The 17,482-nt window shown below is 40.8% G+C and overlaps 1 protein-coding gene across 1 annotated transcript; it reads right to left on the bottom strand.

Moving 5' to 3' along the window:
- Positions 1-8,341: 8,341 nt before the first annotated feature.
- Positions 8,342-10,630, bottom strand: LOC129721283 (hexamerin-1.1-like). Its single transcript, XM_055673681.1, has one exon. The coding sequence runs from the start codon at positions 10,582-10,584 to the stop codon at positions 8,452-8,454; it is 2,133 nt and encodes a 710-aa protein (XP_055529656.1). The 5' UTR covers positions 10,585-10,630; the 3' UTR covers positions 8,342-8,451.
- Positions 10,631-17,482: the final 6,852 nt, after the last annotated feature.

Genomic DNA, 17,482 nt, shown 5'->3' with positions numbered 1-17,482 from the left:
CTGCTACAATAGATTTAATTTTTGGTCGCGGTAGCTAAAACCCAACAAAAAAAAAAAAGAAAAAAAAACAGACACTGGGCGCAGGAGGTGATAATTTATATCAGCACAAAATCCGGGACAACAAGTTTCGGGATTATCCATCCTTCCAACCTTGTTACGCTATTCGGACAGTTGTTCACAGGCAAGAAACCACAAGCTCCTTGTTTTTGAATCGTATCCAAAGCAGGTCAACTTCCATTACCGAAACAAGCTGTTCCTGCGTTTGATATTGATTTCCATCGAGCGTTTGACATGGATTCTTCTCCAAGGCAGCGTCTTCAAAGATTTTTGGGTTTCTTTCACGTGGACAGTAGTCCACATTACCGCCTTTAAAAAGACGTTGTTCCACCTAGATGCTGCTCTATATTACTCCAAAATATTCCATTTTTTTCTATCTTTCGATGCGCTTTAGCCGCTGTTTTCTTTAAATGAGGTGTGAAAAGTAACACTTTCCGCAAATGACGATTATTTGGCACAAAATCAGACATTTTACCTCAACTAAAAGTATACGACGTCAAACTACATCTCTTAAGTATCAAAGCGGTTTGTTTACCGTATGTCTGTGATGAATCAATATGTCAACATCGACAAGCACTTATAGAACAACTTGCATCTAATACACTCTCTGTAAATTTTAAAATAAAAGAGTAGTTCTACTTCTGTTAGCTGATTAAGGCTCGAAAATTAAATTTCATCTTCAGATCAATATATTGAACTATTTATCGTGAAAATGTGTGCATATGCGTCATGGTCCAAAAGATACAAAATCTTATTTCGAAACGCTGAAGTGGAAAGTAGCCTGTCATATTCACCATTTATCTCTCCTTCTGATTTTTATTTGTTCCGGGCCATGGAACATTGATTGTCAATGCAACACTTCGATAATTGATTGACGAAATAAATAATTTAGAAAATAATAAAAATTTGATTGATTCATTCAAATCCAAAAGTAAAGACCGCTTTTAACTTGCTATACACGCTTCGCCAGAAAGATGGTCGAAAATAACGAAAACGATGGACAATACCTACAGTTTCTGGCCTCAAATATTTATTTTATACTAAGTTGTTGACAAAAGGAAGATATGGCCTTTCTGCTATCGTCGAGAAAGGAAGCAACTGAATATCGCTCCGTATTATTTTGCTCGCTCGAACAAACAATACCGCTTTGTCTGCAACGGTACGCGTAACGCTTGTGCTTTCGGTATCGGTTGTGTTTAAACAATAGCCGACTAGCAACCGGAATATATTGCTTGCGCCGCTGGGCGCCGGCTACCCAGCTAGCGACGGTCTTCAGCCTGCTGTTGGAATAACAGTAAATTGTGCCGCGTGTGCACCGGTTGTGGAGGAGAGCAGCTAAAAAGATAAGCAGTTTTTTTCTTGTTTTTTTTTTCTACTATATTGGTGATTGGGGCTCTGCGTGCTTGATTTGTGCGTTCAGCATGGACGTCGAAGATGGCCAGACCGATTGCGAGGGCGAAAATTCGCTCGTTCCCCAGCCTGATCCTTCCGGATACAAGGCACCGAGAGTCGCTAGAGGAGCATCTCAGGAGCTCTGATGTGTCTGATTCTGACGATTCAGTTGGGAAAACTTTTTTTGCCTAACCTGGGAAGTCTAGGAAGAGAAAGAACCTCTCTTCCCCCAAACTTCCCCGGAAAGGACAAAGGAGATCCTCACCTGAAGTGACAGATACATTAAAGCAAAGAAGTGCTGTTGAAAACCCGAAGCAAACTCCAACGGGATTGGCTAAACTGAATTCTCACAAGGAGTTTCCAGCGCTTCCATCTTAAAACCCAACTGTTCCTTCTTTTTCGTCCAAGATTCAGTCAGAATCTGGACTACTGAAATTTTCAGATATTGTGGACTGGATTTTGGAAAATTTCAACTGAACTGATCCCCTTAAAAGTCTTCTGCTGGCATTCTTACCTACAGTTAAAACGTTTCTGAAGCAGTTGACTGCTAAATGGCCCCTCCTTGTAGCGATCGTATCCTTCGATGACTAATTCATCGGCTCAGACGAAAGATTCTATCATTGTGTTACAGTGGAATTGTAGAAGTATCATCCCCAAAATTGATTCAATCATAGTTTTGATCAATAAATACAAATGCGATGTATTTTCCCTCTGCGAAACTTGGCTCACTTCAAATATAGACGTTAACTTCCATGATTTTAACATTATTCGCCTTGATCGAGATACCCCTTACGAAGGAGTAGTTCTAGGGATTTAGAAGTGCTATTCTTTCTATCGTATTAACCTTCCCTCGACTCCAGGCATCGAAGCTGTCGCATGTCAAATGACAATACAAGGTAAAGAGCTTTGTATTGCCTCAATATATATTCCTCCCAGAGCACACGTTGGGCAACGGCTGCTCTTTGATGTTATAGAACTCCTTCCCTCACCACGGTTAATTTTGGGAGATTTTTACTCCCATGGTGTGGCTTGGGGCTCCCCTTCTAATGATAATCGCTCAGCTTTGATCTATAATCTCTGAGACGACTTCGATATGACAATTTTAAACAATGGGGATATGACACGTGTACCAAAACCTCCAGCGCAACCAAGCGCTTTAGATTTATCTATATGTTCGACATCGCTACGGTTGGATTGCACATGGAAGGTAATTCTCGATCCCCACGGTAGCGATCATTTGCCTATCCTAATCTCAATATCCAACGGATTGAATCACGTACAATCGATAAACACTCCGTATGACCTCACACGGAATATAGATTGGAAGTTATTCGAGGAAAAGATCTCACGAGCTGTCGAGTCGATTCAAGATATTCCACCACTTGAAGAATATAACCTCTTCGCGGGCTTGGTTCTCGACGCCGCGTTGCAAGCCCAAATGAAAAAATATCCCGGCGCAAAGATCAAAAGACGGCTTCCCACCCCAAGGTGGGACAAAGAGTGTTCCGATGTCTACGCGAAAAAATCTGACGCGTTTAAGGCCTTTCGGGATGAAGGCAAACTCGACGATTTCAAACGATATTTGGAGCTTGAGAACAAGTTTAAAAGCTTGGTCCGAGCAAAGAAACGCGGTTATTGGCGTCGGTTCTTGAACGAAATTTCGAGAGAGACATCTATGAGCACTCTTTGGAGTACAGCTTGGAGAATGCGAAATCGTAATATAGTCAACGAAAGCGAAGAGTCTTCAAGTCGGTGGTCGGTGGATACTCCGTCGTTTAGACCATTGGGTCGAATCAAATGGTTTACTATCAGATACTCAATTTGGCTTCCGCCGTGCCAAAGGGACGAACGATTGTTTTGACTTGCTTTCAACAGAAATTCAGCTAGCGTATGCCAGTAAAGAACAAATGGCATCTGTGTTCTTGGATAATAAGAGGGCTTTTGATTCCGTTTCTATTGACATCCTTTCGGGAAAACTTCACCGGCAAAGATTTTCCCCGATTTTGAACAATTTTTTGCACAACTTGTTGTCTGAAAAGCACATGCATTTTACGCATGGCGATTTGGCAACTTTCCGCATTAGCCACATGGGTCTTCCCCAGGGCTCATGTTTAAGCCCACTTCTTTACAATTTTTATGTGAATGACAACGATAATTGTCTGGCAAATTCATGCACGATAAGACAACTTGCAGATGACAGTGTGGTTTCTATCACAGGTACCAGAGCTGCCGATCTGCAAGGACCGCTGCAGGATACCTTAGACAATTTGTCTGCTTGGGCTCTACAGCTAGGCATCGAATTCTCTCCGGAGAAAACTGAGATAGTAGTTTTTTCTAGAAAGCGCGAGCCAGCTCAGCTCCGCTTACAGATGATGGGTGAAACGATCTCTCAGGTTTTGGTGTATAAATATCTCGGCGCCTGGTTCGACTCGAAAGGCACCTGGGGCTATCATATTAGGTATCTGATAAAAAAATGCCAACAAAGAGAAAATTTTCTCCGGACGATAACTGGATCATGGTGGGGAGCCCATCTAGGAGATATGATCAGGCTTTACCAAACAACGATACTATCGGTGCTTGAGTACGGGTGTTTTTGCTTCCGCGCCGCTGCAAACACCCATTTAACCAAGCTGGAACGATTGCAGTATCGTTGTCTACGCATCGCCTTAGGTTGCATGCATTCGACCCATACTATGAGTTTGGAAATTTTGACGGGCGTTCTCCCATTAAAAGACCGCTTCTGGGATCTGACTACTCGTATTCTCATCAAATGTGAGGTTTTGAACCCATGGTAATTGAAAATTTCGATAGGCTTGTTGAACTCCATTCTCAAACCCGTTTCATGACTGTGTATTTTAATCACATGTCCCAAGGCATAAATCCTTCCTCACACATTTCCAATCGTGTCAACTTGATAGATTCTTCTAATTCTACTGTCTTTTTCGATACATCCATGATGGAAGAAACTCGTGGAATCCCGGATCATTTACGCGTGCAGCAGATCCCTAAAATATTTTTTGGTAAATATAAAAATATCAACTGCGACAATGCGTTTTATACTGATGGATCACTTATCAACGGGTCCACTGGCTTCGGTATCTTCAATAACAATTTAACCGTCTCCTATAAGCTTGATAATCCTGCTTCTGTTTACGTTGCAGAATTGGCTGCAATTCAGTATACCCTAGGGATTATTGAAAAAATGCCCACGGACCATTAATTCATCTTTACGGATAGCCTCAGTTCTATTCAGGCTCTCCGATCGATGAAAAATTCAAAGCACTCTCCGTATTTCCTGGGGAAAAAACGGGAACATTTGAGTGCTTTATCCGAAAAATCTTCTCAGATTACCTTAGTGTGGGTCCCTTCTCATTGTTCCATTCCGGGCAATGAGAAAGCGGACACTTTGGCTAAGGTGGGCGCAACAAACGGTGATATTTACGATAGACCAATTGCCTACAATGAGTTTTTGCAATTTTCACGTCAGAGTACGCTTGTCAACTGGCAGACCTCGTGGGATAAGGGAGAATTGGGAAGGTGGCTACACAGCATCATCCCCAAGGTATCTACCAAACCTTGGTTTCGGGGGTTGGATGTAGGACGAGACTTCATTCGCGTGATGTCTCGGATTATGTCCAACCACTACGGGTTAGACGCACACTTACTGCGTTTTGGGCTCACTAGTAGTAATCATTGCGTTTGTGGATTGGGGTATCATGACATTGATCACGTAGTTTGGGTGTGTGTTGAATTCTGTGGCGCCAGATCCCTACTTTTGGACTCCCTCAGGGCCCGAGGAATACAACCCTATGTCCCAGTTTGTGATATCCTGGCTCAGCAGAACATAACATACATGGTGCTGATTTATTGTTACTTGAAAAGCATCATAGTGCCCATCTAAAAATACCAGCAATTTTAATCACCAATTAAAAAAACCATGCTAGTTTTAGTTCTAGATTTAGTTAAAGCTCGTAGTCGGCAGCGAGGATAAAAAATTTGTCTTTAGTTTTTAAGATACTCTAGAAGTAAGATTTAATTGGCTCCGTTAAACATTATATGTATTGTGCAGTGTCAAATAAACGTCTTGTAAAAAAAAAACCTAAATTAATCCACCTAGCGGTCAAACCCAGCCTTTCTCATTTAAACTTATATCAAATTGTTATTAAGTTTGTTATTTGTAAGCTTGAGAGATGACTCGTTCGTATGACACTAATTATGTTCAAATAAGTCGTGTAATCTTTGAGATAATAGAACTTCGTTGTTTTATTAACAATTTAATACATAACGGTTGCTTAGTTCGATTATAATCAAATGAAATGGGAACGTATAGGGCAGCCAAACTTTGAAACCACGTGTTCAATCATAATTCATCATTTAACCCTTAACTAGCCCGTTCATCTGATAATACTATTGATCAAATCGGTGAGATAATGAAGTTGCGTGATTTTCACAATTCGGTACATTACAGAAGTTAGAGTTCGATTAAAATCGGTTAAAATAAAATCGGTTCATCCATCTCTGTGAAAAGTGAGTGAGTTTATGTATTCTTCGGAATATGTTTCTTTTCATAGCTAGATTTCACATTTCTAAACATAACAGGCAAAGTAATAGTCCGATTGCAAAAAAATCAATAGGGTCTTATGGGGTAACTTGACCTTTCATATAACACTGATTTTGTGGAAAATGGTCCAGCCATCTCTGAGAAACATGAGTGAAATTAAACAGTCTTCAGAAGACGTTTCTTTTCATAACTTTTGAACCACATATTCAATCTATGTAAAATTCAAAAGTTAAGGGTTTTTAAGATAGCCCGTTCATTTGATACCAATTTTATTGAAATCGGTTGTGTGGTTTTTGAGATATGGATGTTTCTTGATTTTTACATTTTTAAACATAACCTCTAAAATAAAAATCCAATTACAATGAAATATAATAGGGTCTTATGGGGCAACTAGAACTTTCATTTGCATATAATTTCATTAAAATCGGTCCAGCCATCTCTGGGAAAAGTGAGTGAAAATAAAAATCTGCACATACACACACACACACACACACACACACACACACACATACAGAAATGCTCAGCTCGTCGAACTGAGTCGAGTAATATATGCCATTCGGCCCTTTGAAGCACTTTCATATCTTCGGTTTTGCAAGTGATTGCTATACCTTTCTAGGAGAAAGGCAAAAAGTAAAAAAAAATATTAATTGGGAGTAAAATATTCGTGCTGAAGAAATAGCGAAATAAAAGAAGTGACTTTGAATTTCGTACACTTCAATCACGAGCAATACCGGGAACGTACGAATAGCACAATACCAAATTTAAATTTTGTTGAGGCCATATGTTTTGATCAAAGCAGTTACAGTTTTAAATAGTCTTTGAATTTCGTTTCTTTTCATAACTTTTGAACCACATATCAAATTGCTATGGAATTTCTTACTTGTGAGTTTGAGAGACAACCCGTTCAAATGACACTAGATATGTTCAAATAAGTCGTGTGATCTTTGAGATAATAGACTTTCGTTGTTTTCATAATTTTGTATTAAATTAAATAACGGTTGGAATATAAATACGATTATAGTCAAATAAAATGGGAACCTATAGGAAAGCCAAACTTTTCATTTGACACTAAAATTGTCGAATTTAGTCCAGTCATTTTCGGGAAAACGAGTGAATTTGAAAAGTCACCGGAACATGTTTCTTTTTACAATTTCTGAACCACGTGTTTAATCACTATAAAATTCATCAATTAACCCTTAACTAGCCCGTTCATTTGATACCAATATTGTTCAAATCGGTTGTGTACTTTCTGAGATAATGAAGTTTCGTGATTTTCATATTTTGATACATTACAGACAAAGTAACAGACTGATTACATTGAAATTCAATAGGGTGTTATGAGGCAGCTAGACTTTTCATTTGACACTAATTTCGAGGAAATCGGTTCAGCCATCTCTGAGAAAAGTGAGTGAGTTTAAGTAGTCTTCGGAATATGTTTCTTTTCAAAACTGGATTTCACATTTTTAAACATAACAGGCGAAGTAATAGTCCAATTGCAAAATAAATCAATAGGATCTTATGGCGAAGTTAGACCTTTCAAATGACACTGATTTTGTGGAAATCGGTTCAGCCATCTCTGAGAAACATGAGTGAGATTAAACACTCCCCAGAACACGTTTCTTTAAATAACTTCTGAACCACACGTTAAATCTTCATTAAACTCAAAAATTAAGGGTTTTTAAAGTAGTTCGTTCATTTAAAACTAATTTCGTTAAAATCTGTTGAGTAGTTTCTGAGATATTTATGTTTCGTGATTTTTCATTTCTGAACATAACCTCTAAACTAAAAATCCGATTGCAATGAAATTCAATAGAGTCTTATGGGGCAACTAGACCTCTCATTTGCAGTTTCATGAAGATCGGTCCAGCCATCTCTGAGAAAATCGAGTGAGATTGGGAGAGCGTTACACACACACATACACACACACACACATACGCACACACACACATACAGAAAATGCTCAGCGCGTCAAACTAAGTCGATTGATATACGAGATTCGACCAGCACTTTTATACCATTGGTTTTTCCAGTGATTGCTATGCCTTTCTAGGAGAAAGGCAAAAAGGAAGATATGGCACAAATGTTATAAATTCATCATGAAAAAATAATTCTGATGATATGAAAATTCACCGTTACTCTTCTTCGTAACTAAGATTGCACAGTGGTTCAATTCTATATTATTAAACTCATATATGTGTGTGAAGAACAGTTATGAAATATTCATTGTATGCCGTATGCAATCGTCTTTACTAAAATTTGAACCTCGTACTTAGCGTTATCGATACTTAGGCGATTTTCGGATGTAATTTGTAGAAAATTAAGACAATAACATCAGATAACATATTTATGCATTTACATCTACCGTTACACACGATCTCGAGAAATTTAAACTAGAGAAAGGATTCCTCGATGTTCACCCACCATTAAAGCCTTCACCACATTTAAACTACCACCGCGTTAACTTCCGTTTCACTCTTGTGGTAGATCATCGTCTCGTAGTACTTCATGTTCGGTGTGAACCAGACGCTCTCGTCGATCTTGCGCTCGAACGGATAGCCGAACGGTAGCTGGTCAATATAGCGGGCACCGGAACCGACTCCGCAGGATAGCACCGGATCGTACCCAGTGAAGCGTTCGACCTTTGGTGCCGTATAGGGGGCTACCATGAAGAAGAACTGGAACGGCATGCCTCCCTTTTTACCCTTCGGAAGCATCATTCGGGCTGGGAATCCGCAATGCGCTTCGGACATATCCAGTGGGAACTTACCCTGTCCCTGGTAGGCAAGCATAACCTGCTTGTACAGCTCAAAGTAGGTCGTTCGATCCTTGACGAACCAGCTAAAGTCCTGTGAGTTGCGAGTTATCAAATTCTTGCCAGGAACCAGATCAACTAGGAAGTGTTCTAGCTCGAAGAAATTTTCGCGGTTCTCGTTAACTCCGTAAACGTTTCCGTACTGGTCATGTTTGGGCCCGACGAACACTACTACAACTGCTTTCTGGGCCTTATCGGAGACAACATTCAGATTGAAAGTGAACGGTAGATGGTTCAGTCGTGGAACACGAGCATAGATAACGAAGTCTTCACCCTGATAATGAGCCATCTTGCCAAATTTCTTCATGTCGGTTGTCTTCATGGTGGTGGTGTCAAATACTTCCACGTCCACGGCATTGGTTATGTCAGCATCGAACTTATCGAAATACGTCACCAACTTGTCCATTTCTACAGATTCGATCTTGACACCAGGGAAGAGCAGCTGTTCCTTAGTGTAAGGTGGAAGTTGGTCGCGCCAGCGGTAGTAGAATCTGATTATGCGCTTGTACAGCTGATAGAACACTGGATCGCGCATAGTGGTTTCAAACTTTTCCAGAACGGATGGGATGAAACGATACTCGTTGAACATCTTGAAGGAACCCCCCAGGAAGAACTTCGCTATTATTTCCAGGTAGCCGTAATAGCGACTGTTGACGCTGTCACCGTTGGTTTGGATGAGATTACCGAGATATTCGATGCCCGATGGGGTAGTGATGTTGACGTATCCGCCATCGGGAAGCATGACATATCCTTGATCGATAGCTTCCATGATGCGATGTTCGTAGTCCTCGATTTCTTCCAGCAGGTAACTCTTTTCGTTCGTTGCCGTAAAGTAGTTGTCACGTACCGGGAAAGGAACCCCGTTGTAGTACCGCAGATACGGGTAATAACCGGTTGTGATTGGTTTGTGCCAGGTTAATGGAGGAATTACCCCAAGATCGTTGGACAAGCGCTCCAGATAGTAGCGAGCAAGGAATTGCTGATGCTGGTACAGATAGAATTCTCCTCGGCGATCTTTATAGAGTCCAAACTCCTTGCCTCCCATCCAGAAGGGATAGTCTGCATGGAAATAGTAATAGTACGAGTTTAGTCCGATATCTTCGGTGAAATAGGCAACTCGTTGATCCGGGCCTGTATGTACGTAATAGTTGGTGTAGTTGCTCGGAATCACGACAGTGTAGACATCGTTGATCTTCTTCATCTTGTAAAAACCTTGCATCTTGTAGCGTTGAGCTTTGCTGACAACCATATCGTTGAAGAAATAGAATGGATAGATTTCATACGGAGCGGGCAGTACGATTCCTTGCATATCTGGCCGATGAAGGACAGCAACGGTCACTGCATACACGAACATACCTTCGTTCACATGGAAACGGGCCCAGCACATGGTTTTGTAGAAAGTGTCCCAATCCTTCGCATAGTAGAACAAATGGAACAGTGCGATCACTTCCTCCCGGTGGAATTCGTTGTGAATGGAGAAAATCTCCTCCATCGGTAACATTCCATGTTTATAGATTTTCACAAATTCCGTCACGGCTTTCACGTTGGTATAGTGGTCAATGTTCTGCTCAACATCGTACTTTTTGGAATCTTCCCACAGACTCGTATGCAGTTCCGGTTGATGGATATGCTGGAATATCTCCAACATCGCCTTCTGTTTCACGAGAAACGTTTTATCACCATATTTCACATCTTTGGTCATGTAGTTGCCATTTGCGAGTGCAAACACGCAAATAACGGTCACTGCCAGTATCGATCGCATCGCGCCGTTCGCCAAACACACTACTTGTGATGGCCTCCGGCTTACCGAGGCGGGTTTTTATAGTCAACACCTGCTGACCTGGTGGTAAATGATAATTTGTATAACCTCTGACCGACGCTTATCAATACTGTGGCTGACCACAGAGAGGGTACCCTGGTTATCGCCGGTCCAAAAATAATGTGCAATAATGTTGCAGACGCATTATCATATTGGTAGTTTTCGGTTACTGTTGCTCTCGAGCCATGTTTGGCGTTTTTATGAGCCCCGCGTATCACGCTGTGCCAGCTCAACAGATGCCGTAACATGACTTCTAAAAAAAATTATATTTTTGGCTGTTAGCACATTATCTCGAGGGTGAAAACAACTCGGGCAGCATAGGCAAACCGGCCAGAGCACAGTCTTATCAACCTGTCGACAACTCTCAAAGCTGTTTACTTTTAACGTCACACACTGGATTCCCTGCCGCCAGAGAAGTGCAAAAACTGTTCCAACATAGGAGAAAAGCATTTAGGAACCACGATGTTGAGGCTCAGATAAGCTTGTTGTGTGCGGCTTTTGTTGTCTCAACATGCTTGTCCTTCCCATATACTAGTTTGGGGCTGGATGCGTCTCACACAAGAGAAGTGTAGAATGATATCCTAAACAACAGCAGCAGCAGCAGCACACATCTAAGATAAAATTGAATACTCTTTCATAATTACATTTGACATCACTATCGCGATGGAACCAACCGGAGCGTACCACGGCAGCCAAGTGCGCCCGGATGAAAAGTTGTGTTATACTGCAACACAACCACTGCCAAGCCCGGACGTCCGGATCGGAAGGACGGAACTGTATGTGGAAAATTTATTAGCAACAAGTAACGCAGCTTGATGTTGTTGCCCTCTGCCCGAAGTGCTGTCCACGGGGTGGCATACATATAATTCAGTTTTATATTACAATTTGTCAGAGGCGGAGTGTGCCTCGCATGTGTCAATTAGGGGGGACTCTAAATTGACGGTTGAAGCTGCTTGATTTTATACTGCAAGGTTTATACTTTCTTTTGAGTGCTTGAAGATTTGATGTCTTAATAAATACCTACTTAAACTTAAATACAGCCATACTGTCAATATAGTTTTAAAGGTCGCAGTAATTTCAGTTGAGAGTGCTCAATATTTAATTATTTTTTCTTCAATATTTTCAAAGCGTTATCTAGTTTTTCAACTATTTTTACTTGGCTAAGTTATTGCATCAAACAGAAAAATGACAGAACTTTTAAAAAAATATTGATTTGTTGAAAACAAATGAAATGTTCTTCGAACCGAAGTAGGTATAACTTCTTCAACTTGATACCAACTCAATATGCCAAATACCATTTGTAATATCGATAAAAATTGGTGTTCAAGTTCCTTGTGGTGGAAGAGCATTGCATGCAATTAAAGACGATGATTCTTTTGATAGACTTTTCCCATGCAGCCATAAAAATTCACTTCTATAGGAGCAGTCTATCCTCCTATTCGAAAAAGTAATAATTTATAACATATTTGACGCGATATTTTTTAATGCATCGTATCATAAGTGAACCAGAGTGAATTATGAATGGAGGAGAGTAGAAGGATCTGATTATGAGTGCTCAAACGCTTAACTAATATATTTAAATTTATTGACTTTCAATCATAATATACAGAAATTCGTGTTTACTAATGCTTGTTTTGTAAAAATACAGACATGATCTAGGGTCTAGCACTTTAATTTCCGTGAAAAATATATCAATAAAATTACACGATATTGGTTATCGTTTATCAGTCCATTGACATCCTTCCAACGATAATGTAACATCAATGAGCTATGATACAGATGAAAGGGTGCCTAAAAATGCAACGATAAACACTTTTTAATATTGATTATTGGAAATATTTCGCAATATATCAATAGTGTCTTGTCCCTAGCACAAAATGGTTATTTGAGCCGAGTACACAATCGTGCGCTTCAGGAGGCAGACGCCAAATGACAATATGTGCACTTTTTTGACTAAATTTCAAAGTATTATTGTTTTTGTTTTGATTTTACCAGTGATTTACAATATAAGTGTTTTGCATAGTAGAGCATGTCATCTTTGGTTTACTGTTTGAATTTTGGTTGTGTTGCTCGTCTTAAACGAGAATTTGAATTTGATCTCAGAAATCTCGTTTTATAATTGGATGTTTTTAGCAAATATATCTACTTAAACTATTATGTACAACCTTGAATCTGTAGGTAGCTCACGGATAATCGCGTACACGGAAGTAGAGCACCTCCCTCCATATTTGACGCAGTACAGGAACAGTACAGTTCAAGAGCAGCTAGTTTTCCAATAAATATTATTGCAATTTGTAAAAAGGCCGACATAGGAAATTGTAAATGCTCTTATGACTGTACGTTAATTTTTGAGCAATTCTCGCTGAAACCAGGCCACTAGGTGCACAAGGTCTTTCGAATTTGATATAAATGCACATATTAGTTAGGAATAAAGAAAAAAATGATTATGCCATTTTTGTTTGATTGAATTTGTTGACACCTCGGACACCAAGGGGTGAAGCAGTTTCTAGAAAAGTGGAAAATTTAACAATTCTTGATGTATTATTTGAGCTATATCTCTGAAATTCGTTATGGAACCTACTACAAGTAGCACTATTCTGTAAAGTGGAATGATAGGGCTTGCATTTGGAGTAATCAGAATTTTGGCCGCCATCTTGAATTTGGCCACCATCTTAGATTATATCAGAAAAATGCAATTTGGACCATGATTTTCGATCTGATACCAGCATTGGAAAGCTGAGAAAAAATGCTATAACATACAAGAAAAAAATTAGGTCAGCATCAGTGTTAACCTACCAATTGAACGAATTTTCCGAACGAAGTTTCAAAATATCCAATGCATTCCGTGCAATCAACGTAGTAGCTATATGCTGAGACCAAGTGGATGCGCGTGTTATAACCCTACTATAACAATATGTATCGTTATCAATTAATTATGCAACTAATACGCCCATACTAATGGCCTGGTTTCAGCGAGAATTGCTCATTTGTCAAATATGGTAACGAGTTAGATAACGGTTTTAATTTTTTTGTCTCAATGATGTGTGACCTGGAGTGTCCATTTCCCGATGATTTTCAGCTTTCCAGGATTCAGGAAATGAAAATTTGTTATCCGGGAAAATCACGGGATTCCGGGAAGTAAAAAAAAATTGCGATGGAGAGCAAAACAACGGCAAATTTTTATTTTTATTACATAGCAAAAGATTCGAATCCATAAAAAATTTTAAAACCAATTAAAAAACAATCGATTTTCGAATAATTTGACAAAACGCATTAGTTTGGCTAGTAGATTTTTTCAAAATATAACTTAAAGAACATAAGAGTGTTCAGCCTCTCTTCAGTTAGAGCGTTTCATGCTGCAAATGCCAATTTCGAAAACTTTAGGGAGCTTCGCATCCGCAAGGTTACAGAGTCCGCTTTGACAAGTGGGTGGTCATGGGTTCGAATCTTAGTGGAATCAGGACCATTCAATGTCATCGAACTCTAGTATGGGTTTGATTTCAGGCTTCCCATTAACCCTCCCTTCACGTTGAGTTCTACAAAACCTTGACAAATACCTCTTGATGAAAATAAATCCCTCTCACAATAAAATTGGTCAGACGGCCATTCAGTTGAAACCTCTCCAGGGAATTGTAATTGGCGACAATATTGGCCGGAGGCAGCGAGGCTCGGAATAGTAAGTGTAAAAAGAACAGGCATACACACAAGCACGAATTATAAGAAATACATGTCACTTACTCTCAATAGTGATAATGTTAATAAAAAAAGTGCGGAATACAGCAAACACACGGGCGATATCATTAAAGATTTATGTTTCTGGTCGCAGTAATGAGTCCATGCAGAAAAAAAAAAGTAGAAAAAAAACGCTTACTTTCTGTGGAGCTCATTTTTATGAACATTGGGTTTTGTAACAATGTTTGGAGATTGTTGCTTTTCCTGAACTCGAACTTTTTTTTTACCTTCTTGGTGAGCTATAACCATATGAAGAATCCAATCTGATTCTTTCAATTCATCCACAAATTACGTAAGGAATTTTTCTCGGAATTTTGATCCCCATTTGTGTACTCGGCAAAATTTCATGAAATCGGTAACTCTACAACTTTGCCAATGACAAAAATTGTATATCTCGTGAAATAAAAAAGCAAGTTTTGTTAACTTTAATACTAGCTTAATAAGCAATTAAATTAAAATGTCAGATAATTCTAGCTAGTATTCTGCACAACTCTTCCGAAGACACTAAACCTCTAAAATGTAAGGAAAAGTGAGAAAAGATTATTGACCGTCTTTTTTTCAAAACGGCCCCACTGTGCAATGTGGAGAGAATAATTGGTAAGTGGACATTCAGGCACAGCTTGGCGGTTCTGCAAATCACGGGGTAGAGGGCTATAATGACCCCCGGGTTGTTCAAGGCGGTCATGCAGAAATGCCTTGATGACTGCCTCTTCCCGGACGTGTGGAAGCGCCATAGGCTGGTGCTGTTGCCGAAGGTCGGGAAACCACCAGTAGACCAATCGGCATACAGACCTCTGCCTGCTGGACATGGCGGGCAAGGTGCTTGAGAGAGTAATCCTCAATAGTCTGGTGAAATATACAGAAGGTGAGAACGATCTATCAAGCAACCAGTTCGGTTTACGAAAAGGTAGGTCCACGGTGGATGCAATTCTCTCCGTCACCAGAACGGCTTGGGTTGCAATCCAACGTAAAAGGAGGAGCATTCGTTATTGCGTGATCGTCACGCTCGACGTGAAGAACGCGTTTAACAGTGCCAGCTGGGACTCCATAGCCTTAGTGCTACAGAGCCTCAGAGTGCCGACGCCGTTGTACAAGATTCTGGGTAACTACTTTCAGAATCGAGTGCTAGTGTACAACACAAACGAGGGTCAGAAAAGCGTTCTAGTTACCGCACGTGTGTCGCAAGGTTCCATCCTGGGTCCGATACTGTGGAATGCCATGTATGACGACGTGTTGAAACTAAAACTCCCTCCAGGGGTGGTGATTGTGAGCTTCGCCGACGATATAACTCTTGAGGTCTATGGCGAGGCAATTAGAGAGGTAGAGTTAAAGGCCACGCTATCCATACGCGTAGTGGAAGACTGGATGCACTCCAGGAAACTAAAGCTAGCGCACCATAAGACTGAGGTTATTGTTGTAAATAACAGAAAGTCGGAGCAGGAGGCATCGATCAGTGCTGGTGCATACACTATCGCCTCAAAACGCTTCTTGAAGCTTCTGGGGGTTATGATCGACGACAAACTCACGTTCGGGAGCCACGTCGGGAAACCATCGATGTGCCCCAGTTAGTTAGCAGTTAACTAACTGGCCTGTATAGGCAGCTCTGCTACCCGTAGAGGTAAGCGCAAAAAGCGCGACTGGCCCTCTCCCTGGAGTAATACTTAACGGCGGTCCCGGGGAGACCAAGGGCTTCAGCTGTCCAGCTTAAGGTTGCTCAGCATGGGTAAAAGCAGGGCTATAATGAGAACACTACAATAGCTGGTATAGTACTCATTCAGAGCATCCAGGTCTCCCTGTAGTCTGCGTCTCATAGATCGTCAGAGATCTAAATGTTCTGAATTGCTACGGCATTCAATTGAATGACTACAAATGTAAGTTCAAACAAGAGAAGACATTGATTCCTTTCTCTTCGGAAGGAGTTGCACCAACAGAGGAAAAACTTAGCTCGATTTTGCAGTTCAGAGCACTGCAAACTAAGGAAGAATTGTGGAGTTCCCTGGGACTGGTGACTTACGTGCTACGCTTCATTCCAAATTCAACCACTGTGAATTACACACTTAGCGGGTTACTGAAACGGGATACAAAATTCGACTGAAAATTGAAACACCAAAATTCATTCGATAAGCCAAAACGAATTATAGGATCTATCAACCACTTAGGGTACTATGATCCCAACGAAAGGACATTGCTGGTCACCGATGCGTCTGGCGTCGGCTTAGGTGCCGTGTTACATTAGTTCAGAAACGATCAGCCCAGAGTAATTGGTTATGCATCGAAAAGTCTCTCGGAAACCGAGAAGAAGCATCCTGCGATTGAGGAAGAAGCTCTCGGAATCGTTTGGAGTGTAGAACGATTCAGGATTTACCTTTTAGGGATACGTTTCGAGCTTGAGACTGCCCACCGACCTTTGAAGACTCTTTCTACGGCCACTTCCCGTCCTACGGCCAGAATTGAGTGCTGGATGCTACGCATTCAAGCATTCTTGTTCAGGGTAGTCTACCGTAAAGGATCAGCCAATTTGGCTGATGCCATTTCTAGGTTCGGGGCTTATATTCATGATACACAGTGAACTGATGAGTGCGAAGTTTTTGTCCGTCATATTCCGGCTTGGACAAACAAACAAACGAAGAAGATTTTGATCCCTAGACAGAAGCCATCATCCAAACAATCCAGGAGGCGGCTGCCGTTGACATTGGGGAAGTTGTTCAAGCCACAGCTCAAGACAAAGAGATGCAGAAGTTGAGAGAATCCATCGCCAATGACTCGTGGTACCGAGAGGATTTGACGCACTTCGCTCCATTTCGACATGAATATACTTATGCCAATTCTCTGATTTTGCGGGGATTGAAACATTAATGAAACGCCGCTTACGAGAAAGGTGCTGGTGGCCTGGTATCGACCAAGCTAGTATAAGTACTTGTGAAGCTTGCGAAGGGTTTTCGCTTGGCTCACCTTACTGCTTCTGATCTGCTTGATATAAGTCTCAGTTCTCACCCAGCTAGCTCTCTGTGGTGTATTCTCAAGGTCGGCAATCGACTATTGGGAGACTCATGCAACCCGACGACTTACCGTTAGCGAGACGGAACGACCAAGATACGATTAGTGAAGG

This window comes from Wyeomyia smithii, chromosome 1 (assembly GCF_029784165.1).
Source record: "Wyeomyia smithii strain HCP4-BCI-WySm-NY-G18 chromosome 1, ASM2978416v1, whole genome shotgun sequence".
NCBI lineage: Eukaryota > Metazoa > Arthropoda > Insecta > Diptera > Culicidae > Wyeomyia > Wyeomyia smithii.
The sequence above is the reverse complement of the archived record's forward strand: the minus strand, read 5'-3'. Positions and strand labels throughout refer to the sequence as shown.